The 24,346-nt window shown below is 46.4% G+C and overlaps 1 protein-coding gene across 8 annotated transcripts in view; it reads left to right on the top strand.

Moving 5' to 3' along the window:
- The window catches only part of LOC140902437 (uncharacterized), a 57,981-nt gene that overhangs the window by 31,133 nt on the left and 2,502 nt on the right, over window positions 1–24,346 (top strand). For 3 of the 8 annotated variants that reach the window (XM_073322522.1, XM_073322504.1, XM_073322555.1), the window contains 8 exons: window positions 250–344; window positions 1,036–1,164; window positions 4,083–4,197; window positions 5,049–5,186; window positions 6,345–6,511; window positions 8,729–8,817; window positions 16,007–16,184; window positions 23,409–23,535. In XM_073322522.1, the coding sequence (XP_073178623.1) occupies window positions 250–344; window positions 1,036–1,164; window positions 4,083–4,197; window positions 5,049–5,186; window positions 6,345–6,511; window positions 8,729–8,817; window positions 16,007–16,184; window positions 23,409–23,535 (1,038 nt within the window). Of the gene's footprint in view, window positions 1–249; window positions 345–1,035; window positions 1,165–4,082; window positions 4,198–5,048; window positions 5,187–6,344; window positions 6,512–8,728; window positions 8,818–16,006; window positions 18,530–23,408; window positions 23,536–24,346 lie in introns of those variants that run through there. The other 5 variants (XM_073322513.1, XM_073322539.1, XM_073322547.1 and 2 more) reach the window with 5 other exon arrangements.

Here is a 24,346-nt window from a genome sequence, read left to right as displayed (position 1 = left end):
CCAGCATATAAACTTGTCTTTTCCCCATGCCAGACAGACTGATGGGCAGCCACAGGGAGCCCTGATAGAGCGTTCTGCTGAAGACATACTAGAAAGGGACTGGTAGATGGGGAGAAGGGCACCGGTTTTTCCAAGAAGAGCCTTCCTACAAATGCTCAAAGGTTTCACCCTTCACAGGCTGGAATTTGCGCTCAAGCATGCTGTCCTCTGCTGGGATTATAATCTTGCTCCCTTGCCATTTGTTTTTAGATTGTTTAAGCCGTCTGGGGAAGATCCCTCTCTTTATCTCAGCTCTGGGGAAGGATGAATATTCAGAGTCCATCTTGCGTTACTGCCACCACATGGTAGGTCATGCAATGACAGTTCCTCAGAGGAACAGAGATGATAATTGAACTTCTTTGGTGTACAGAAACCCCAGAGTTGCATGTGTATAATCCCCTACCTCATCTAAATGCACACAGCTCTCTAACCTGTGCCATCATTCTCCTGAATGCAGGCAGAAAAAGTCTACCTAGGATAATAGCTCAGTGGTACTTGCTTGCATTAGAACATTGGCCCAAAACTGGCAGGACTGGGAGGGAACTAGCTGGCTTTCTTCAACCTACTGACTGTATTGTGCATCAGTGGGATGTGTCTGGCTTATCATCCATATAAATACGAGAAGTCGGAGACCCCCTTCCTTCCTCAGGCAGAGCATCAGAAAGAGGTGGGGGCAGGGTGCAGGCAGGGCTTTACCAAACTCTATTGGAGAGATCTGTCACTTCCATTTACTAAATAATGTATTAGGTACTCATCTCTATGGAGCCTGGGTGCCTTACACCCATTAAAAACAAACCACCAACCAGTACTGTCCACACTGGGTATTGTGGGATTCCTCACTGATGTTGCTCAGCTCAAGACAGGGAGGAAGTGAAACTGAGAACAGATAGGTGGGCTGCCATGAGGCTGTCTGCTGGGGGAAGAGAAACCTGAAGTCAGCTGAGTGTGATAGAGAAGGAAAATTTACTCCATTTATGACTCTTCCTCCTGTTTTAGGACATGGCAGGAGTCCTTCAGCTTGCGGGGCACAGTACAGCCACCTACTGTGCAGTGATTACAGGCAGCGGGGAGCTCAGCCTTGGCTTGGGAGACATGGACATCCACCAGCAGATAACGGAGCAACATGTAAGGACTCCCTCTGACCTGTAGTCCTTCACTCATAAGGAGGAGCCTGGATGTGTGACAGTTGCAAGTATCTAGTGCACGTGCTTGTGGGTGGAGGATGCCTAGATAACATAATTATACATTGCAAGTGGCGGCATACTGAAAGCAGCATCAACCTGTGGAAGCCTAAGGGTAGTCTCAAACTTGGGTCAGTGAAATGGCACTGCAGCAAGCTGCTGTCCAGCCAAAGCTACTTATTTCCAGCTAGCCAGATGGAAACAGAAAACGTTCTTTTCCCAACTGAGGGTCATCAATGCTGCCCTATCCACAACGTCTGTGCCACAGACTTCTCAAAAACTAATCCAAGGCAGCCTATTTCTCAAGGCCCCTTTGAGCCCTCAGTAACTTCATGCCCACCGACCTGGAGATGGTGTTTCTCCTTTGGAAACCAAAATAGGAAGCATGGATAAGGCCCCGAAAGCCCATTTTCCTGTCCCATCACCTTCTCTCTACTCCCCCGTCCTCTCTGTTTCTACATGCTGAGCTATTTAAACACAGCTAAACAGAGTCTGCTTCTCAGCCTGGTGGTTAGGGAAGGTTTCAGGACACTAACGGAAGTGATGATTAAAGATGGATTCAAACAAACAAACCCCCACAGCCCTACCCCCTTCCACCACTAATTCCACTGTTGACCAAACAAGAGCCTGTACTTAACAACTGATGGTGATTTGGAAGGCAAGTGTAATTTACTTATCAGCGGGACCCCCAGGAGGTTCAGAATTCCTAGGGGGAAAAAGTGATCACTGCTCCCACTTCCATCTCCACCTTTCGCCTCCCCACACCTTGGCATCAGACAGGAAAACAAAACCATTACATGATGGGTTAATCCTCAGGAGCTTTGCAAAATAACCAATGGAAACTCTGAGCCTAGCTACTGATGAAAGCTGCATTGTGGTGATGTTTACTTCAAGGAAATTTAGCAGAGACGTGTGAGAGAGCGAGAGACTGCTGGAGTAGGGATGGAAGTCGACGGCACGTGGCAGCCATTTGTGCAGCGTGTTGTCACGCCAGCCACAAAGAGCCACAACAGGGCTGGGACATACATTATCACAGTGTCTCTGAATTCTGCACGTCTGCCTCAGGGATGCCATGGTTATGGGAGATGACTACTGTGATAGCTAAAATGAACATGTCGTACCTTAATATTTCTAGCTGAGTAACAAGAAATACTGGGCTGCTTACTTAAGTGATCAGTCCCTCTGCTCTCTGCTGCCATTCACCGCCCAAGTGGTCAAGATCTGGAAGTACCATAGAGGCAGTATCTTCAGCCCCTGGGAGAGAGAAAACTTGATTTCACACCTGTGACCCCTTTGGGTAATTAGGGAGCAGCAAAGATGATGCATGCTGAAGAGAATCTCAGTTCAGTTCTCACTGGAGGGAAAGATGATTGCATTGAGGTAAAGCCTCAGACCTGAGAGATAAAGGCAGAGGGGAAATAAGATTTCCTGGATGGATGTTTAAAGGCCAGTTAACAGGTTATGCATAAAAAATTGGGGGCATTTGAAGGCCTGCAAATGGAGTAATAGACACAAACACAGAAAGAAGGGGAGTGATTTGAAGATCCAGGAATATAGAGGGTTAAGTATGAATGTTGGAGTTTGAAGGCCTGTGAGTGGGATATGTTCAGTGCAACACACATAGGAGCTGAAAGGCTTAAGACAGTGCTTAAAGTTAGGCTCCTGTGTCCATATTCAGGCCCCTAAAAAGTTGTCTGATTTTCCAAGGTAGTGAGCACTTAGAGGCTCCTATGGGCTAAGTATGGCGTTTGGAGTCTAACTTTAGGCACCCCACTTCTGAAAGTCTTGGCTAGAAAGTTGGTCTGGTTTTGGTGATTTCTCCATGGCCTTCATAGTGTGCAGGCAATTTCTAGCTAGCTCCTGTCCCCAAATGGGTTGAATGCTAACCTCTTTTCCTTCTGACATTCAGCACAGGCTTCATATGCAGGTAGTGCATTTGGTAGGATTTCTTGGGTGGCAGGTACTCATTATGATAAAGGAATCTGGTGCTAGACTGACGGCTCTGTCACCATTATATGTTGGGATGTCCTCTTCTAACTCAGATCAGTCTTTTGTCTCCTTCGTACTCCTATCTTCTATTTATACCTTCACAAGGCTTCAGAGAGATACATGTTAGGCTGAATTCAGACCCGGTGCATTTGTTTAGATCAGGTCTGAATGTGGCCAGTTATTTCTATTGTTTTGGTTTAGACCTGTTATTGAAAAAGGGCCAGGTCTCAAAAGGCATTTAGGTGTCTAGCTGCCGTTGAAATAAAATATTTTCAAGGGTCTGAATAAACTGCCCTCTCTAATCATTCTGGCTTGACTATGAGACACATTGTAAGTATTAATAGCTCCTCTCCAAGATAGTCCTGCAATTTAGTGTTGGTACTGCAATGGACTGACATATGGGGATCTGAGAATGAGATGTAGTCCCTTGTTCCCTGGCCTAGCAGAGTTTGGGAGCCCTGCAGAGGCACCCCACTGGACCTCAAAGGGGAGGAAGCATCTCATTTTGCTCCCTAGAGACCTTCAGTTGATATAGGAGCAGCAGTAAAGATCTTGAGGGGGAGCCACCAGCAACCTTCCTCTGTGAGGAGGACAGGCTGGTCTGGTACAAGGCTTGGTAGTGGAGGATGGGAAAGAGAAGGAAAAAAATTGAGAACCTGTAAAACCTGCTTTTTCTCGGAAAATGTTCTTCTTGGTTCACGTCAAGCCTGCATCTAAGAGTTTCAGCAAAAATTGATATTTCAAATACATCCTAGCCACCTGAGTCTATCAGCAAGATGCGCTAGGTTTGCAAATCTCATTCTTGTCCAATCGTGTCAAGCTGGATCAAGTTGGATCAAGCTGCCCCTGTTCTGTGTTCTGTATTTTCACTAGGTGTGCAAGTTCAAGGAGAGTCTATGCTTGGCCCCATTGGTATGTATTGATGGGAACGTGCCAGTTGCCACCATTCAGTACGTCTGTGAAATTGCTAGAGAGCACCAGGTAGCAGGTAAGGAGAACTCACTGCAAATGGACCCCTTGGGGCATAATCGTGCATGTTTTGAAATATGACCCGCAAGGTGCTGAGCACCCTCAGCTCCTGCTAACTTCAATGAGAGACTGAGAGTTGAACGCACCAACACTATCTTGCATCTCAAGTTATTCCCCTCCTCCCGCATGGTTTTTAAAAAATATATGAAATATGTTTTCATATATTTTTAGTTTTTCTTATTCTGCAGCTACATCAGATTTTTATAAGGGTAACCTATACTGCCCCAGCACTGACAGAAAACCAGCAAAGGTTAAAGGTGAACTGAAAAGCTAAGCTGAAAGCTGAGGCAGGCACAGACTTGTATGCTGTATGTCTCCCATGGTTTGTGGCATTCAGCAAAGCAATACATTTTAACTTACCTATTTTTTAAAATGATTTGCCCCCCTGCTTCTTGTGAAATACACTGGCCCCTTCTTGGTTTGCTGAAGACTCTTCACAACCCATCTTCAGACTTCAGAATTGTTCCCTCATCTTCTTCAGAAGTAAGCTCTGTAGGGGAAGACAGTTCTCTAGATTCAGCCAGTGAGCAGAGACTACAAAGATAGTTCCTGCTGGCTGGCTGGCTGGCTCACTGGCCTGTCTATCAAACTAAATGCCCATTCCTGAATCTGCCTCTCATCACATCACCCCAGAGCCAGAAGCAGGTGAATCATTACTGTTGCAGCAGAAAGGGAGATTGGAGATAGCTAACTAAAATAAAGTGTAGATACCAAACATTGTAAAAATCACAACGAGCATTCCAAATATCTGCCTGTCCTGAAGCAGAGAGATTGTTATATCGGCTAACCAACTACAATTTTGTTTTGAAGTGTGCTATGAGCCGACAGATGAGAACAAGGCTTCTAAGCCATTCCTTTCAGACAGCTGGAGAGCGCTGACCTACATCTCCCCCAATCTGCGAGAACTAAGGGCAATAAATCGGACCCTCGGGCACCCTGTGCCGGCAGGTACAGTACAGTGATGTGGTAGCGAGAGAGCAATACTTTCAGATTAACCTAGACACTGCACAGGGAGCTGCGTTTTCCCCACCCCTGCCGCCATTCCAGACTGACTGCTTCCACTGACCGCAAGTCCCTCACTATGCTGAACCAGCACTTCTAGAAACAGCAGAGCTGTTTGTCATAGTACTGCCTCCAGAAGAGTTAACTTAGGTTACCAAAACAGCTACAGCAGCTGGAGATTTTACAAAGCCCAAGAAGCAGGGAAGGCCAGCTTTGGGCAGAGGAGTGATGAACTAGCTTAGAAGCTGCAGTTCACTAAGCAGAGGAGCTGGTAACCATTCTGTGTGTCCTGAAAGAACATGGATTTTCTATGGTTAGTACACAGACTTGTATTTTAATTAATTTCTATTTCAGTCCCCCTTTGGTTGTGTGTGTGTGTGTGTGTGTGTGTGTTAAAATAAATGCACTGAACCTAAAGACCGTGGTTAACTAATGAGGCATCTAGACCACCTCACAAAATCTTCGCAAGCTCAGAAACTTGACTCAGATAAGGCAAAAAACTAGTCCAGCAGAGACTGCTGCAGGTCTCGGATTGCTACATATTCTAGAGTTTGAGTCACTGTTTTTGTCATGCACGCTACAAGCCCAACCAAGCAAATAGGATCACTAGTTTATTTCAGATGTCCCAATGAAGCATCACAGTATGATGGTATTTGTCTTCAGACTGTGATGCTGTCTCTATAGGAAATGAAACATCGCCCTATGCGGACACCAACGCAATGACATTAAGACACAGACACAGTTATTTTGTCCCCTGCACACACACACAGGTGTAAACTCATGAGAGATGGTATCCTCATTTCGGAGTGGAGGTGCATTGGAGAGGCTACGTGGAAGACCAGAACTGGAATAGGGATGGGGAGTGTTGCAGGTCAGGAATGAGAAGCACAGGGGGGAACTGTGAGTGGGAAGTTTGCACAATATATCAGCTCTGTGGCTGCCTGTGCTCATGCTGTCAGCGTTTTCCGAGAGCACTGTAAACTCCCAGCTAGACCTTGAAAACCACTCACAAATAGGCCAACATCCCGGTGACATGGAAAGCTCAAGTCAGCAGCTTTGTGGTCTGAAGTGATGTCACGGCTTTTCTTCCATTGCTGTCTAAAGAGCTGCCGTCCAGGCTGGAGGATGTTGTCAGGACTGCGATGACCCTGACCCGCCCCTTGCTGACACAACTGCATTGTGTGGTGGTGACACTCGGCATGCATGGAGTCCTCTTGTGTGGCAGGAGAGTGGAAGGGCGTGTCTCACTGTGCCCTGGAACTCACAAACAGGTAGGAGGCTCAGGAAGACCAACTGAGTGGCAAGGAGTTCTCATTCCCTTGTGCCTGGGAGCACCAGCATAGTAGTGACTCTTCAAGCCTCTCTCACCAAGGTTAATGCTGCTATCCATATACCTGACCCTGGAGGACTGGCTGGCTCCGCAGATTAATAATGGAAATTGAGCCTTCCTTTCCAATGCCACTGGGTGTCACAGGGTGGTAAAGGAGGCAGGTCCAGGTCCACTGTGCCAGAGCAGGTGCTCTCAGTTTGGCCAGTTAAGAGGCCAAGGCAGCACCTGGGACTATAAATAGTGCCCTACCAAATTCACGGCCATGAAAAATGCATCCTGGACTGGGAAATCTGCTCTCCCTCTGTGAAATCTGGTCTTTTGTGTGTCTTTACCCTATACTATACAGATTTCACAGGGAAGACCAGCCTTTCTCAAACTAGGGGTCTTACCCAAAGGGATTTGCAGCAGGGTTGCAAGGTTATTTTAGGGGGGTCATAGCATTGCCACCCTTCTGCGCTGCCTTCAGAGCTGGGAGGCTGGAGAGTAGTGGCTGTTGGCTGAGCACCCAGCTCTGCAGGCAGCACCCCGCCAGTAGCAGCGCAGAAGTAAGGGTGGCAATATCATACCATGCCACCCTTACTTTTGTGCTCCTGCTGGCGATTTTTCTGCCTTCGCAGCTGGGCTCCCAGCCAGCAGCCGCTGCTGTCCAGCTGCCCAGCTCTGAGGCAGAGCCACCACCAGTAGCAGCACATAAGTAAGGGTAGCAGCACCGCAACCCCTCCTACAATAACTTTATGACCCCCCCAACTCCTTTTTGGGTCAGGACCCCTACAATTTCAACATAATGAAATTTCAGATTTAAATAGCTGAAATCATGAAATTTATGATTTTTTTAAATCCCATGACTGTGAAATTGACCAAAATGGAATTTGGTAGGGCCCTAACTATAAAGGATCAAGGAGAAACTGAAAGAGGAGGGAGACTGGGTGAGCCCAGGTCTTAGAGCACAGACTGAGTCAGTCAGGAAAAGGTCAGGTGAGAGCTTCCACACACCAGGGGGATGGTGGAAGATCCTGGAAGGAAGCTGTAGTTGGTTCCTGGGAAAAGGCTAGACAGGAGAGCAGCAAGAGGGGTTTGGTGGCTGGCACATGTCCCCAAGCCAGAGGGCCAAGGCTGAAGGCCAGAGAGCAGCAGTGGGAGTTGCCTGCTGATGTCTAAGCTGCAGCCCAGGACTGGAGAGGGCTGAAGATGGGAAGAGCAGCAGGGCTTACTCCCCTCCACACTGGAGAGCTGGCCCCAGGGAAGCAGTGAGAGGGCCAGGGGAAGTGTGGGATGCTCCCCTGGTAAGGCTCTGGGGGTTCCTGCTGGGGAGAGTAGGCAGGGCCAGCTCCAGTTTTTTTGCCACCTCAAGCGGCGAAAAAAAAAATCGATTGGGCTGCCGCCGAAGTGCCGCCGAAGACCTGTCCGTGCCGCCTCAATAACTGACGGAATGCTGCCCCTTTCTGTTGCCCGCCCCAGGCACCTGCTTCCTTCGCTGGTGCCTGGAGCCAGCCCTGAGAGTAGAACTTACTCTTGTGGGAAGGGCTGGGGTGGCTTTCTTAGCAGAAGGACAGAGGAGGACTGACAAGAAGCCTAGGTGTGGTGGAAAACTCTGGAGTGTAGTATGTGGGGTGCCATGTCGTTGGATTTGTAAAGACTCTCTGTGCTGGGATGTGAGAAATGGACTATGTATAGTACTTTCATTATCATTTGGATGATTTGAAATATGTTTCTGGTAATAAATCAAAGGACTGGAGGATAAGCTTGCAAGGAGTTACTGGGGACTCTGAAAGGGAAACTGAGGCAGGTGCCTCAGTCATGCTGTAGCTTGCCACAGGAGAGTGCTCCAGGAAGGACCATCCTGTGATACAGTGATTCATATCTGTGGAGTGATCACAGAAAGCACATTTAAAATGTGCTTTTCCCTGAGTAATTAAGAATGCAAGTTTAAAACACACTCTCCACGAACATACACGCTCTCAGTTGCAGAAGTCTTGGTGGAAAGCGAACCCCAAAAGGGCGCAAACATAGACAAAGTGAATGTGATTCAAAATGTAAAAAAATATTATTTGGACTCTAAGTATTGAGGCAGCTGTGGGCAAGATCAGCCAGGTCCAAATATTGCTTCTAGAATTCGGTGAATTCCCAGTAATGTCACTCCTCCTCTCCCTCTCTACAGAATGCTGCCGGCGAGCTGTGTGCCACCCACTACCCAGCAATCCCCATCTCCAGGGAAGAGATAGTGAATGTCTCAGGAGCGGGTGACAGGTATATTACTAATTACCCAGAGAAAAGATGCAGTTATGGGATTTCTTTATTTTCTGCAGCTGAATTCCTATCTGGAATTTTTAACACTACCATGAAGACAGATTTCACTCTTCTGCTTGGGAATTAAACATTAAATCCACCCAATAAGGAGTAAGGGACATCATTCTCCACAACGCATACTAAGAATTTGCCCATAACAGCTTAATATCGATTGAAGCCCATCTGGCCACTCATCCTCCTTTTCCCAGAACCGTCTTGAACATATGCTACAGCATCCAAGGTCCCAGCAGTACAGCCACAAGTTCTGAATTACTCTGGGCTGGGCTGTCAAACTTCTTGACGTTAGTGGCTATTGAAGTACTACAGCAGTAGTCAAAATAAAGTAAACTACCTTAAGCCAAAGCTGGATCAGTTTCTCTCCAGTGGAAGTGAGACTTAACCTTCGTTGTAAGGTTTGCTAAAAGGCCAGGAAGTGCCTTAAAGGCAGGAGTTGCCATATAAGTTCAGTTCATCAGGTCCAGTTTTCTGCCTGTGGGAGTGGCTGGTACCTTATGCTTTGAGTTCTCACCATACCTTACCTAATCATTGATGCAATGCTGTACACTGGGGTCGGAGGGGACAGGCATTACTTACTGACCCCATAGTGATCAGCTGACATCTTTATTATCCTCCTTGTCTTGTATAACTACATGTGATAGTCATAATTATCCAGACATAATTATCCAGACCTTTTTTCATAAGCTGCAATGACTGATATTTTACTGCAGTGAACTGTCTGGGAAGTCTGTATGAGGCAGATTTTTCCACATTTATTTGCCACTAATTGAAAGGAGTGATTAGCCTCCCCCTTTCTCATGCTAGAGGACAGCATAAAAAGGGACTGATTAGTTTCATGGAAACCTTAGTAATTCTAGGTTTCAGAGTAGCAGCCATGTTAGTCTGTATTTGCAAAAAGAAAAGGAGGACTCGTGGCACCTTAGAGACTAACAAATTTATTTGAGCCTAAGCTTTCGTGAGCTACAGCTCACTTCATCGGATGCATTCAGTGGAAAATACAGTGGGGAGATTTATATACATAGAGAACATGGAACAATCATGTGTTACCATACACATTATAATGAGAGTGATCAGGTAGGGTGAGCTATTACCAGCAGGAGAGCGGGGGGGGGGGGAAGGGAGGGGGGTGGTGGAACCTTTTGTAGTGATAATCAAGGTGGGCCATTTCCAGCAGTTGACAAGAACATCTGAGGAACAGTGGGGGGTGGGGGGGATAAACATGGGGAAATAGTTTTACTTTGTGTAATGACCCATCCACTCCCAGTCTCTATTCAAGCCTAAGTTAATTGTATCCAGTTTGCAAATTAATTCCAATTCAGCAGTCTCTTGTTGGAGTCTGTTTTTGAAGTCTTTTTGTTGTAATATTGCGACTTTTAGGTCTGTAATCGAGTGACCAGAGAAACTGAAGTGTTCTCCGACTGGTTTATGAATGTTATAATTCTTGACGTCTGATTTGTGTCCATTTATTCTTTTACATAGAAAAGTACGATCAATGTACGTGGCAGAGGGGCATTGCTGGCACATGATGGCATATATCACATTGGTAGATGTGCAGGTGAATGAGCCTCTGATAGTGTGGCTGATGTAATTAGGCCCTATGATGGTGTCCCCTGAATAGATATGTGGACACAGTTGGCAACGGGCTTTGCTGCAAGGATAGGTTCCTGGGTTAGTGGTTCTGTTGTGTGTTGCATGGTTGCTGGTGAGTATTTGCTTCAGGTTGGGGGGCTGTCTGTAAGCAAGGACTGGCCTGTCTCCCAAGATCTGTGAAAGTGATGGGTCGTCCTTCAGGATAGGTTGTAGATCCTTGATGATGCGTTGGAGAGGTTTTAGTTGGGGGCTGAAGGTGATGGCTAGTGGCATTCTGTTATTTTCTTTGTTGGGCCTGTCCTGTAGTAAGTGACTTCTGGGTACTGTTCTGGCTCTGTCAATCTGTTTCTTCACTTTGGCAAGTGGGTATTGTAGTTGTAAGAATGCTTGATAGAGATCTTGTAGGTGTTTGTCTCTGTCTGAGGGGTTGGAGCAAATGCGGTTGTATCGTAGAGCTTGGCTGTAGACAATGGATCTGGATGAAAGCTGGAGGCATGTAGGTAGGAATAGCGGTCAGTAGGTTTCCGGTATAGGGTGGTGTTTATGTGACCATCGCTTATTAGCACCGTAGTGTCCAGGAAGTGGATCCAGGCTGAGGTTGATGGTGGGATGGAAATTGTTGAAATCATGGTGGAATTCCTCAAGGGCTTCTTTTCCATGGGTCCAGATGATGAAGATGTCATTAAAGTAGCGCAAGTAGAGTAGGGGCATTGGGGACGAGAGCTGAGGAAGCGTTGTTCTGAGTCAGCCATAAAAATGTTGGCATACTGTGGGGCCATGCGGGTACCCATAGCAGTGCCGCTGATTTGAAGGTATACATTGTCCCCAAATGTGAAATAGTTATGGGGGAGGACAAAATCAAAGTTCAGCCACCAGGTTTGCTGTGACATTATCGGGGATACTGTTCCTGACGGCTTGTAGTCCATCTTTGTGTGGAATGTTGGTGTAGAGGGCTTCTACATCCATAGTGGCCAGGATGGTGTTTTCAGGAAGATCACCGATGGATTGTAGTTTCCTCAGGAAGTCAGTGGTGTCTCGAAGGGAGCTGGGAGTGCTGGTAGCGTAGGGCCTGAGGAGGGAGTCTACATAGCCAGACAATCCTGCTGAGATGATGGGGCATCCAGGATTTCCAGGTTTATGGATCTTGGGTAGCAGATAGAATACCCCAGGTCGGGGTTCCAGGGGTGTGTCTGTGCGGATTTTTTCTTGTGCTTTTTCAGGGAGTTTCTTGAGCAAATGCTGTAGTTTCTTTTGGTAACCCTCAGTGCGATCAGAGGGTAATGGCTTGTAGAAAGTGGTGTTGGAGAGCTGCCTAGCAGCCTCTTGTTCATATTCTGACCTATTCATGATGACAGCACCTCCTTTGTCAGCCTCTTTGATTATGATGTCAGAGTTGTTTCTGAGGCCGTGGATGGCATTGTGTTCTGCACGGCTGAGGTTGTGGAGCAAGTGATGCTGCTTTTCCACAATTTCATCCCGTGCATGTCGGCGGAAGCACTCTATGCAGAAGTCCAGTCTGTTGTTTCGACCTTCAGGAGGAGTCCACCCAGAATCCTTCTTTTTGTAGTCTTGGTAGGAAGCTCTCTGTGGGTTAGTATGTTGTTCAGAGGTGTGTTGGAAATATTCCTTGAGTTGGAGGCGTTGAAAATAGGATTCTAGGTCACCACAGAACTGTATCATGTTCGTGGGGGTGGTGAGGCAGAAGGAGAGGCCCCGAAATAGGACAGATTCTTCTGCTGGGCTAAGAGTATAGTTGGATAGATTAACAATATTGCTGGGCGGGTTAAGGGAACCACTGTTGTGGCCCCTTGTGGCATGTAGTAGTTTAGATAGTTTAGTGTCCTTTTTCTTTTGTAGAGAAGCAAGTGTGTGTTGTAAATGGCTTGTCTAGTTTTTATAAAGTCCAGCCACGAGGAAGTTTGTGTGGAAGGTTGGTTTTTTATGAGAGTATCCAGTTCTGAGAGCTCATTCTTAATCTTTCCCTGTTTGCTGTAGAGGATGTTGATCAGGTGATTCCTCAGTTTCTTTGAGAGCGTGTGGCACAAGCTGTCAGCATAGTGTGTGGTATGTAGATTGTAATGGATTTTTTACCTTCAGTCCTTTTGGTACGATGTCCATCTGTTTGCATTTGGAAAGGAAGATGATGTCTGTCTGTATCTGTATGAGTTTTTTCATGAAGTTGATAGATTTTTACTCCATACAGCTAAATGCAGTGCCTTGCACAATGACAGGTGTCAGAGTAGCAGCCGTGTTAGTCTGTATTCGCAAAAAGAAAAGGAGGACTTGTGGCACCTTAGAGACTAACAAATTTATTTGAGCATAAGCTTTTGTGAGCTACAGCTCACTTCATCGATGCATTCAGTGGAAAATATAGTGGGGAGATTTATATACATAGAGAACATGAAGCAATGGGTGTTACCATACACACTGTAACCAGAGTGATCACTTAAGGTGAGCTATTAGTAATTCTGAGTACCTCAGTCAACACTCCTCTACTTTCTCCTTTCCAGACTAAACAATCACAGTGTTTCCGATCACTCCTCATATGTAAATCCTGCCATATCTCTTTCCCTCAGCACTGCATTTCTCTAGACTTTTTCAATCTCAGCCACATATTGAAGGTGGGGTGATCACAACTGGGCACGATACATTGAACAATGACCTAGCCTCCTCCAGAATAATTGTTATACGTGGCCTAATAGCTTATAATTTGTTCTCTTCTAAATTTTACCTAAGCTTCCTATTTGCTTTAAGCTGCTCCCCTGCCAGACATTGTCCAGGATATGTCTGATGACTACTAAACTTTTTCTTCCTAGAGGACCCTGAAAGTTCAGGCCCATTAGTATCTATATTACTGTAGTCCTATTAAATTTAAATTGATCTGCTCTCACGAAGCTCAGTTTCTTTGAGTCCATTTGGCATTTCTTAGAATCTTTCAGTTTCCTGAAATTTAGGTAATTTCCTTCTCCTGCTATCCAATGGCTGCTCCTTCACTCTGCAGAAATCCTCTTTTTCATACAGTGCTGGATGCAAGAACAGACTCCTTGCGAGACCTTTAAGACCAGTGCTCACACAGGCTACATGTGCTGAGAAACCAAAGCTGCATACACTCACGGCATACAGGGTGGCCGTGAGCAGTTTCAAGGGATTGAACAATGGAATCTAACCAGAAGTAGCCAACACATTCATGTCTCAGTTAGTTTCACCTTCCAAATGCTGTGCTCGGATCCATCAAGGTTCACTGTGCTGTAGTTAATGGTGCCAAAGCTGTGGCTTGGGGAAGGTGCTTAGAGCTACTCCAGTCTCAGTCTCTCCCAGCAGGAGCCACTGGAGGGAAGGGGGTAGGTAGGGGCACTGGCTCAAGAGGAGCATGCAATTCATTTGTATCTTAAGGTTCTCTGGAATCCCTGCCCAGATGGCTGGGTCCATTGTCAGTCTGTGGAAGCTGTTTGCTCCCTGCACCCTGGTTGCTGTAACAACATAACAGTGTATGCACGTACACAGCACTGCTAAGGAATAATCCCCTCCAAATATTTATTCCAAGTCTCAGGAGCTGTTGAGAGATTGAAAGGTCATCACAAACCACAATGTTCTGTGCCTTTTGTTAAGCAGAAACTGAGGTAATTCGTCTAAGTAAGAAATGGAAGTTTTTCCTTCGCACCCCTAGGATGTAGTGAGAAGCACCTGGAAGCTCTCGGCAGTAGCCGCTCTTCAGAGTGGAAGGCCATGCTGGTACTGAGTGTAAATCTCTGCTGGCCCATAGCTACAAGGCAAGGGTAGCTAAGTGCAGCTCCCCAGACCCGAGGAGGCCCTAGCACTACAATGCCACCTGCAGCTGCTGTAACCTTTACTAGGCAGATGAAGCCTGCAGAGACCTTAGATGAACTGCTGGCTGAAAGTTGACAAGACTACTTTATCTGAAGAGGACTCCCTCCCCTTGCCAACGTGGGAGCTCTGTTTTAGAGCCCTAAGCCCCTCCCCTGATATTAGCGCTATCTCTCTGCTTTTTTTAAACATCGCCTCCATCCTCCTAGAACTTCCCATTAGTCTTACCCACTCTCCATCTCCTTTACATCACCATCCCTTTTCTCTTCTTATGATCACCATCACCTTCTCTCTTCCTCGTCTTTCCTTTTTCCTCATCTTCACTGCTGTTTCCTCTGTCTTATTTCTTTAGATGTGTATAAATGCTAGAAAGAGGCTTCTATCCATATACCCAGGTCCCCTTGATAGAACTTGAATACATCACCCAGAATGTCTCACATGCAGCAGCAGAAGTCAATAGAACCAGCCACCAGCAAGTCAGGAAGCTTAGAAGCTCATGCTCCCATCCCCTATCTTCTAACTCCCAACAATTCCCTACCTTTATCCTAACTATTCCCCACCCCCATTGTTAAACGCCTAGAGGGGAAAAGATCTTTGAATGGTCTCTTGCAACATGTGGTAACTCCTTACACTAAGCAGTCTGCTCCACCTTGTACTTGGCTGTGATGCTGGGAGTACCTTTCCCAGATGTGAAGAAGAGCTCTGTGTAGCTCCAAAGCTTGTCTCTCTCACAAACCGAGGTTGGTTCGATAAAAGATATTACCTCGCCCACCTTGTCTCAGAAAATTAAAAACAATTTCACAAACATCTCAGAGGCAGGGCACTCTACCCCAGGAGACTGGGAGTAGCCTGGCTGTGCGCATGACAGAGGAAGGAATCTCTCCTGTTAACTCCTCTGTTATGGTAAGAAACATTACTTAGAGTCTCTAAAGGAAGTTCTGTCTCCTTTTTTACGTCCCAATGATACTGGGAGCTTCTTAAATTCAGGCACTGAGGCTCAATAGTGAGCTACATATCAGGGGTGCTGGAACAATTTGTATAGTGGGGGTGCTGAGAGCCACTGAACCAAACTGTAAACCCTGGATATGATGGAAACCACTTGAAGCCAGGAGGTGCAGCAGCACCCCCAGTTCCAGCACCTGTGCTACATATTCTGAGCTCTACTGGTCACATCTGCACTGAGTAGCCATGCCGCACTGACTAACCTCCCAAACAGAGCTGCCAGTTTTGGTTGGACGTATTCCTGGAGATTTCATCTCATGACATAATCTTCAATTAAAGGTTAATCTTTAATTCGTGGAGACTCCAGGACAATCCTGGAGGGTTGGCAACTCTATTTCCAAAGCATGCTGGGATAGAATAAAATGAGGGGGCACTCACTGTTTTAAAGTCTTGTCAGGAACCTGGGAAGGGACATCTCCAGGACATGATATCTTTCTCCATTAAAAGGATAATGTCTGTGACCCAGCGTCCTGAGGTTGGGACACGACAAGAGAGGGGACTTTCAGTCTTCCTTAGGGATACTCAGACCCCTTGTTAGATCCTCCTTTCCCCCATCCCAGTTTCTGTTGCTTGTAGGTTGATTTGCTGTAGGGACCCTTGGCTTTTAGCTTTGTTTTGTGAATAGAGATACTTTAGTGTCTCTTTGGGATGGCAAGGTCTGCAGAATCAAAACCATTCCCCAATGTCCGAAGCTGTCTTTTCTTTCTCTTCCCAGTTTAATGGCAGGGATAATCGCTGGGCTACTTGCTGGGCACGACACAGATACCTGCGTCCGGATGGGCCTGCTCTCTGCCTGCCTCTCCCTCCGTTCATACGAGCCCGTCTCCCAGGAGATCAGTACTGTCAGCGTGAACCTGGAACAGGTCAAGGCTAGGAGCTGGCCAGAGGTGAAGGTGTGGAAGATGAATTAGAGTTTATGCTCCAGAGCTCTAGCAGATGTTCCATTCCAACCACACCTGAAGTGCAACATTACTTCAGATTTCCACCCCCCACTGTCAATCCCCCAATGCCACACAGCCAATATCTCCCAGAAAGCAAAAAAAAAGAAAAAAAAACAAACAGGGTGCTTAAACAGCTTGGGTTGCACCTTCCTGAAAAAGCTTGTATTTCTTCCTCCCATCTTCATAGGGTAGACGCCAAACTCCTTTCAACAGCCCTGCTCAGCCACTACTTCAGCAAAACAATGGATATCTGAGACAATATGCTTATTACATATGGGCTTGCCAAACAGCAACCCACTGGCACACAGTTCTATGATATGGCCCAGTGATCAAAGTGGAGCATTGTATGTTGGGACTTAAATATCTAGATACTTCTATCGCCCCTCTGCAATGTCCATGTGCTTCCGAAACACAAATGAATATAACCTCACATCTCCTCGCTGAGGTGGGGCAGCGCTGTTCTTGTATTACAAATGGCAAATGTGCGGCACAGGGATTAAGTGAATTTCCCAAGGTCTCAGTGAGTCTGTAGCACAGCTGGGAACCAAACCAAGATTTACCAGCTCCCAGCCCAGTGTTTAACCACAAGACCATTCTTCTACCTGTGGCTCTTCTGGCATCCAGCTTTTTATTACTGAGGCAGTAACAAAATGTACCATTAATACAAATTAGATACCGTCCTTCAGCTTCTGGCAAGTTGCTAATCCTCTGACCACTGAGCAAACAAACCTATGAAAAGTAAGTTTATTCCATCTGGCATTGGGGTGCTCTCAGGATCACATCCCCCCCACTTATAAAGCTGTAGGAGGGTTAGCCACTGGCTGACCCGGAGGCAGCAAGTCAGACCCCCCCTTTCCTGAATGGGACATCTGCCACCATATTCTGTTCCCTTCATTTGGAAAAAAGATCTGTTTTATCTCCTTTGTCTGTTCAGTCTCCAAGACATAATATCAGAAAGGATCTATAATCTCACCTACAGTGTTGTTACAAACATTTCACAGTGACATTAATGACCAGTGTGTTAGTAGATTTCAAATGATATATGGCATGTCACCTTTTATGTAAATATAACTGGTGTGAGAGGTGTATGAGGCTGAGACAGAGCAGTCAACTACTACTGGGCCTCTGTGTCACAGGAGCCTAAATACCTCGGAGGACCTGGGGCTGGGTATCACCACTCAAACAATGATCAGGTCACAAGTGACACTGAAGGTGATGATTTTAACCCGGTTCCTAGCTCACCTCACAAGAGCCACTATGCAAGTCCATGTGCTTGCAGTTCCAAATGCTTGTAAGACACCCATGGGGTTTTACAAGTTAGATGGAAGTATATGGTTAGCGAAATACCCTATTGTGGTTTCAGCCTGAACTTGCTGTCAGTGCTTAAAGTGGTCTTAAAAAAGTGGCAGGTTTCACATAAGCTGGGAGCAGCAGCTGTGGTAAGACAATGCTTAAAGTGTGTGTGTGCCCCTCAGTGATCCAGCTCGATTTTTTCTCCACTGGGTCTAGAACCCCCAACCTTGCAACTTTAAGCACTGCTTGTTGGGGTTGTTCAATGTTCAGCTTCAGAGTTCAATGGACTGGTGGTCGTCTGTGCAATTAAACCTCCTTCACTGGTACCCTTATGGATAGAGAGCAGTTGGTGTGTGTGTGTGTAGCATTAGCCCTCCAGTATTACAGTGGCCCAACCTTCCTCCTCTTCAAAACCAGCAGGTGGTGTTCGTAATTCATTGGCTAAATTCAGCAGCAAGGCCAGCTAAGGTGGATGACTAGCTTTTCTCTCACCTGTAAGTACTGGAGGTTGTGTTTTGCACCACTGGAAACAAAGCAGGAATCTTCTCTGCCTGTTATACAGTCTCAGAAACATTCATTTTTCACTAAGGCTATGTCTACACTACGAGCTGGGGGTGTGATTCCCTACTTGTGTACACATACTCGCATCAGTTCGCATCGAGCTAACACCTTTTCCCACTACCTTTGTGTACTCAGGGGGCAACCTCAGCCTAACCAAAAAGTGGGGGTACCAAGGGTCTTTCCATTGGAAGCAGTGAAAGAAACATGCCCCCACCCCAACATCCCAGTGGTGAAAGTGCATAATCAGTCATCTAAGGTATTTAAAAATGTATGGTTGTAAAACATGCCTTTGAGACCAAATTAACCCTTTCCTCTCATGCACCTCCCCACACCTGATGTGCACAGTTTGCCAGCAGATCCATTTATTTATCTCAATCCTGCCTGCAAATAGTTTAGCCAAAATATGCCATGATCACAACTGGGAAAGAGTACACTAGACACACACAGATACCCTTGGAAAGAGGGAGGGGGTGTTGCTCATGGGAGGGCTATGAGAGAGTTTGGGGGAGGGGGAGTTTCCCAGCAGTAGCAGCCAGGTTTGCAGGTATAAGACGAAAGCTAGAATTTCAGTGTCATTGACACCCAGAAAGAGGGGTGGGGTGGAGGGAGATCTCTGCTTTATAAAAGGGTTTCAGCCACCAACACTGAGCAAGAGGCAGGTCTGATCCTCCCTACAAGCACCTGGGCTGGGCACAGGAACACACAGTAGCTGAGAGGAAGCCAGAGCCCAAGGATGAAGGTTTATGCAGTGACCACCATTGCTGTCCTCTTGGTGCAGCTCTCGTTCCTGGTTCAGGCTGGGGATGAGAAAGGGTTGGTAGCTCCAGAGAAGCAGGTGGGGGCTGAGAGAGGGAGAAAAGCACCTCAGCCATCAGATGGAGGAGAGAAAGCTCCAAAAGGCAGCTCAGTGAGGTGTCAGCCTGCTGCCAGAGTGCAGAAGAAGGCAGGAGAAGATGGAGTTGAGCCAGGTCCCACAGCAAACTGCTGAGCAAGCCACAACGAGAAAGCAGTAAACAGAAGGCCACTAGCAAGCTGCAGCCCCCCAAGAGCAAGAGCCCAGCATCCAGCAACCACTTGGAAGGCCATGGGAAATTCAATACTGACACTGTGAGTATAACACCACACCACTGCCCCCAGCCTGTGTCTTGCTTCCACCTCAGAACCTGTCCCTGTCTAACAGCTGCCTCTGGGGTGGTGGGGAGGTGGCCCTGGTTCATCTCATCAGAAGGTGAAATAAAAACCAATGATTAAGGTCTGGAGAGACAACAGGATAGGATGGCTGATGGTTGTCCTCCCAGCCATCCCATCCTGAAGGAGCCAGCATACTGAGGGTTTGTATGGGAGAGTCAGAGCGAAAGAGTTCTTGGGGGTCTCTGTGCCTGCCTAACGATCAACTAAAGCCATCAAGTGGTTCTCCTAGTCTGTGTGGTATGTGCGCATACAGTGTTGTGATCCAGTCTAGTTAATCTGTCTGCAGGGCTTAAAGTGGTCTCACCGAAGATCTGGGTCTGTCATTCACTAGCTCATAATCAAATTACAGCTTTTTTTCAGTATTTCTAGGGAGATGGGGAGATTAATACTTTAATACTAAACAGCAGCCATAGCTCAGATAGGAGTGTGAGATGGCCTATCTTTGCCAGTCAGGAACCTCTACTCCCGGCTTGTAGGTCAGCCAGGGATGGGTGCAGAACACTGACACAGCAGAGCTTGTCTGTTCTTAGAGTCCAGCATAAACAGACAAGCCCAGTTCTAAGCTGGAAATGCAAGAAGAAGTGTACAGAAATCTCATTCCCAGGCCAGTAGTTCCCATCTAAACAAATGCGTTATGATTAAAACGGAGTGAATAATTTGATTTTTCGGTTTGGTGGCTGAACCAAAAAAATCCCCCTCAAAATATTCAGTTTGTTTTAAACCAAAACGGGGGTTTTCCCCCCAGTGTTCCCTTGCCAAAACAAGACAAAAACATAAATTTTCTTCAGGTCGAATGAAACGTTTTGAATGTCGCTTCAAAACAACATTTCCTAAATGACATGTTGACACAGTTCATTTTGAAAAATGTCAGAAGGAAATTTTCAACATTTTTAAATTTTTTTTTCAGCTGAAACTATTCACTGACTTTGCCCCAAATTCATGAACAGTTTTGGGGCCCTGAATAAAACATTATTTGGCAAATTTACTATTGGTTGAAAAAAATTCACCTCACGCTAATTATGGCACCGTTGCTGGTACCATTCACCCACATAGTTTCAAAACACAAGTGCCTGGACCTGGGCAGCTAAATATCAACTTTAAGCATCTAAGTTTAAAAATAGCATCTTGACAGAGCAGGTAGCTTATAGGGGCTGTAGCCCCTGGGGGCTGAGCTCCATCTCCAATCGCGGTGCTACTATGGACTCATTGAATACCTGACTTGCATCACATCTCACCACAGTGGTCTCACATCTGCCACTCAGCTTCACCCAGGCCACTTTAAACTTTGGTATCTGTGTAATGTGGGTCATCCAGCCTTGGCCAATCTATAGTGACAGGGTTAGCTTTATACCAGTATGGACCTCCATCAGTGCCTCATCATAAGGCTGGAAACACAGCTCCTCCTTAGACCCTATGACATAGTGTGATGGAGCCACCATCCCACATTGGCAGAGAAGGGGTTAACAGAGCCCTGGGGAGGCTGTGTGGGACACAGCCAATAGGAGAGGGACTGTGAGGGACAGCCAATCAGGGCCCAGAAGGTCCATATAAAAGAAAGTTGCAGGGTAGGGGCAGTTGCTGCTGAGAGCCAAGGGAGTAAGGACTGTGTGCCTAGATGGTTGAGTGAACTGTAAGCACCTTGGACAGGGCAGTGACTAGTTCCCCCCACCCACTCACCAGTGGGGAAGTGTTGGGACTGTTGGACAGAGATAATCTTCTCCCCCACATCCCAGAAGGGGGGAAAAGTGGATGGTGACCTAACTGGGGGGCTGAGTTGAAGAGAGGATGCTGTGGTTTTGGGAGCCATAGTCAGAGAGAGGAGCCATAGTCAGAAGCAGAGACAGAGTGCTGGTGTGCACACCATGGACGTGGGCATTGGCCTCAAGCTAATTCCCAACACGACGAGGAGGAGGCATCAGTGACACACAGCCTCTGCTGTCTGTCAATAGATCAAACTTATCCTACTCAGTATTAACAGTCAAAGTCAAATTAGAGTTGCATTTAAACAGGATACTGTTTAAGAGAACGAAGAAATGGATAAACCAAGAAATACGATAAGGAAAGGATCTCCTTGAACCTTGTCTAGGTAATGACTGCACAAACCCAGCTGCCATGGGTTGTAATTGCAAATATTAAAGGGTGGTAGAGGTAACTGTACAAGCCAGAGTCCCCTGTCTGCACCTTTTGCTTTTCCCCCTTTGCCCTCCCCAGTTCAATGGCAGGTGCCCAGGAGAGAGCTGATCAACAACGTCTCCCACAATTGCATGTCCTCCTTCCTGGAAGGGACTGTTTCTTATCTAATCAAACCAGCTCATTGTCCATATCCTTGCTCTGGGTGTCCACATGTAGTATTTTCAGTTCATCCAGGCCTACTCAGACTTCTTCCTCCTAGCTCTCTACATCGGAGCTCAACGCTATAGAGAAATGGGTGGTTTCTTCTTGCAGGTTCATTCCAGCAAATTTCAAATGGATGAGGTTATATATATATATAGAGAGAGAGAGAGAGAGAGAATGATAACTCCTCTCTATAGGCACACTGTTTTATCACAAAAAGCAACACCACAGCACAAGGTATGTGGCTGTACTAGATAGCGAGATGCGCTGGGAGGCACAGTATTGATGGAAGAGAGCTACGCCTCTTGGAGAGAGCAGGGATCTAGCACCATGCTCCTTCCTTCAGCCTCATTTGAGTTATGGCTTTTAGAATTTTTTTTTTGCTTGTTATATTGTTTATAAAAATGGGAACTGAAGCCCCCAGACCTTTCTAGATCCTTGTAATCTACCATTTTCTGTCTCTTAAATAGAGCCAAGGCCTAGCTAATGTAGATTGTACATCCAGACCATTTAAGAACAATAAAGTGAGGAGCCCAGAACAGGCAGCAAATGCTCATCACCTTATTGCACAGTCAACTTTGCAACTTGGCTCATTTTCTCCTGGATTCATTAAAGATCCCTCCAGCTGCCTGGGAGAGATTAAGTGGAACTTCTGAGCTCATCTAATTTCCAAACATCCTACTGCTGTCAACTTGCAAGTGCTGGAGACAATGGCCCAGCACAAGTGCAATCCTGGAGATTGACTCACTGACACGGATAAAACTGAATAATGAACTGAATGGCTTTGCGCAGCTCAGTTTAGAAGCCAGCCACAATTAGTAATGGCACAGTAGCCGTACAGCTTTAAACAGAAGCTCCCTTTAGTGGCTTTAGGGTCGATATTAGGAGCCCACCTGCCCTTTGTGCCTGTGAAAAATCGACCCTTTTGCCTCTGCCAGGAAAGTAGTTAGCTTTAAGAGAAGCTGCTGTCATGTTTCAGCCCTGGGGCAAGTAATTAAATGTGGTAGTAGCTAAGCCACCTACACAAGATAGGTCTGTTATATAATTTGCTAAATTAAAAACAGGAAGGCGCTGGTTTTTTATGAAGTCCATGTGGCGCTAGCCTTATTGGTCCCTATTATTGATTTGCAGCTATGCCTAGAGATGAGGAGAACTTTATTTGGATGAATTATTATTTGCATTGCTGTAGCTCCGAGAGGCCCCACAGCACTAGGCACCATGCGCACTTTACCAAAAAGACAGTCCTGGCCCAGATTAATCCAGGTTTTGAGGACTCTGAAATCCTCACCTTGCAACATTAGAGAGTTTAAGAAGAAAGTGAGCACCACCAAGGAGGAGGAGGGAGGAATCAGGGGCTCAGTTCCACCTCAAAATGTTTAAATATTAACCTGAAGTGCAGAGATGGGTCTTAACTAAACCTCCAACTGTGGAAACCCCAAACTTTGGAGTGAAGGGAGCTTTGGAATTTGACTCTAGATCCCGATGTCCTATCTGTTCCTCAGTGCTAGAGCAAGCCAAACCAAACCCTCGGAGCCAAATACTGGGGGTAGAAGGAGGAAATGAAATTTGGATCAGGATCCACACTTTCATGGCTCAGGCCTATGCAGAAAGGCAATGTTTATGTTTAGAGATAACCCTCCCCTCAACTGTGGGGAATTCAGTGCACTTACTAGTGCAACCACTAGAAACCTGAATTAAAGTTCAGTATAGTTTGAGGGTGTGGGGATCACTTGGGCTGGGAGTTGGTTGCAGAGGGAGTGGGTTGGTGTGACAGCCTCTCTCTCTTTCTCCTTCCAGTATTCCTGTTCCGGGATTCAGGCTAAGACCTGCCAGAAACCCTCAGACTGTGATGGCTGCCTTGGCCTCTACACCTGCAAACTGCCTCAGGGGAAGTGTGGTTTGAAAGCTGTTTCCAGGAAAACAGGTACTGTACAGCTCCCATGTCAGCCAGCCCAATGCAGCAATGAATGCGTCAGGGGCCCATTACAGATGACCAGATGGTAGGGGCTTTACGCATGTCACTTAAAAAACCCAATGCCAAAATGCCACACTGGACTTTTTCAAAACCTCTCCTCGTGTCGCACATAGCAGCTCCTCCGAGCTTCAGCAAGTGAGCTACAGGCAGGGCAGTAATGGGGGGCCCTAGCTAGCTTCCGTTAACTCTGTAGTGAAGACAAGCCCTGAGTGATTTGGGTTGCAAAATTAAGCACTCAAGTTAGGAAATGCCAGAATTAAGCTGGCGTGTGCAACCATCATTAAGCCCCCTTGAGCCTATGTGCACTAAGATACAGCTTTTAACTAGGATCACATACTAGTTTTTTCCTCAGGCTGACTGCTACATTAGCTAACATGATTGTAAATGTGTTACACTGCATCTAGCTTAGCCTTAGCTGCTAATTGGTGTTTCAAATGGGGTTAGTTACCCTGGGGTAAGTAAAACAAAACAAAAAACAAAAAAAACCCTCCAATCAAACAGACCACCACCTTTTTTCCTGAGCCTGGTTTACACTCAGAAGTATACTAAGGCCTGGTCTACACCTAAAACTTAGGTCAACCCAGCTACGTCACTCAGGGTTGGGAAAAATCCACCCCCGACAGACATAGCTAAACCAACCTAAGCCCTGGCCTAGACACCGTTAGCTTGACAGAAGAATTCTTCCAATAACTTAGCTACCACCTCTTGAGGGTGTGAATTAATCACAATGACGGAAAAAACCCTCCCATCACTGCAGCAA

This window comes from Lepidochelys kempii, chromosome 1 (genome assembly GCF_965140265.1).
Source record: "Lepidochelys kempii isolate rLepKem1 chromosome 1, rLepKem1.hap2, whole genome shotgun sequence".
NCBI classification, from domain to species: Eukaryota; Metazoa; Chordata; order Testudines; family Cheloniidae; genus Lepidochelys; species Lepidochelys kempii.
This window is presented reverse-complemented; position numbering and strand designations above follow the sequence as displayed.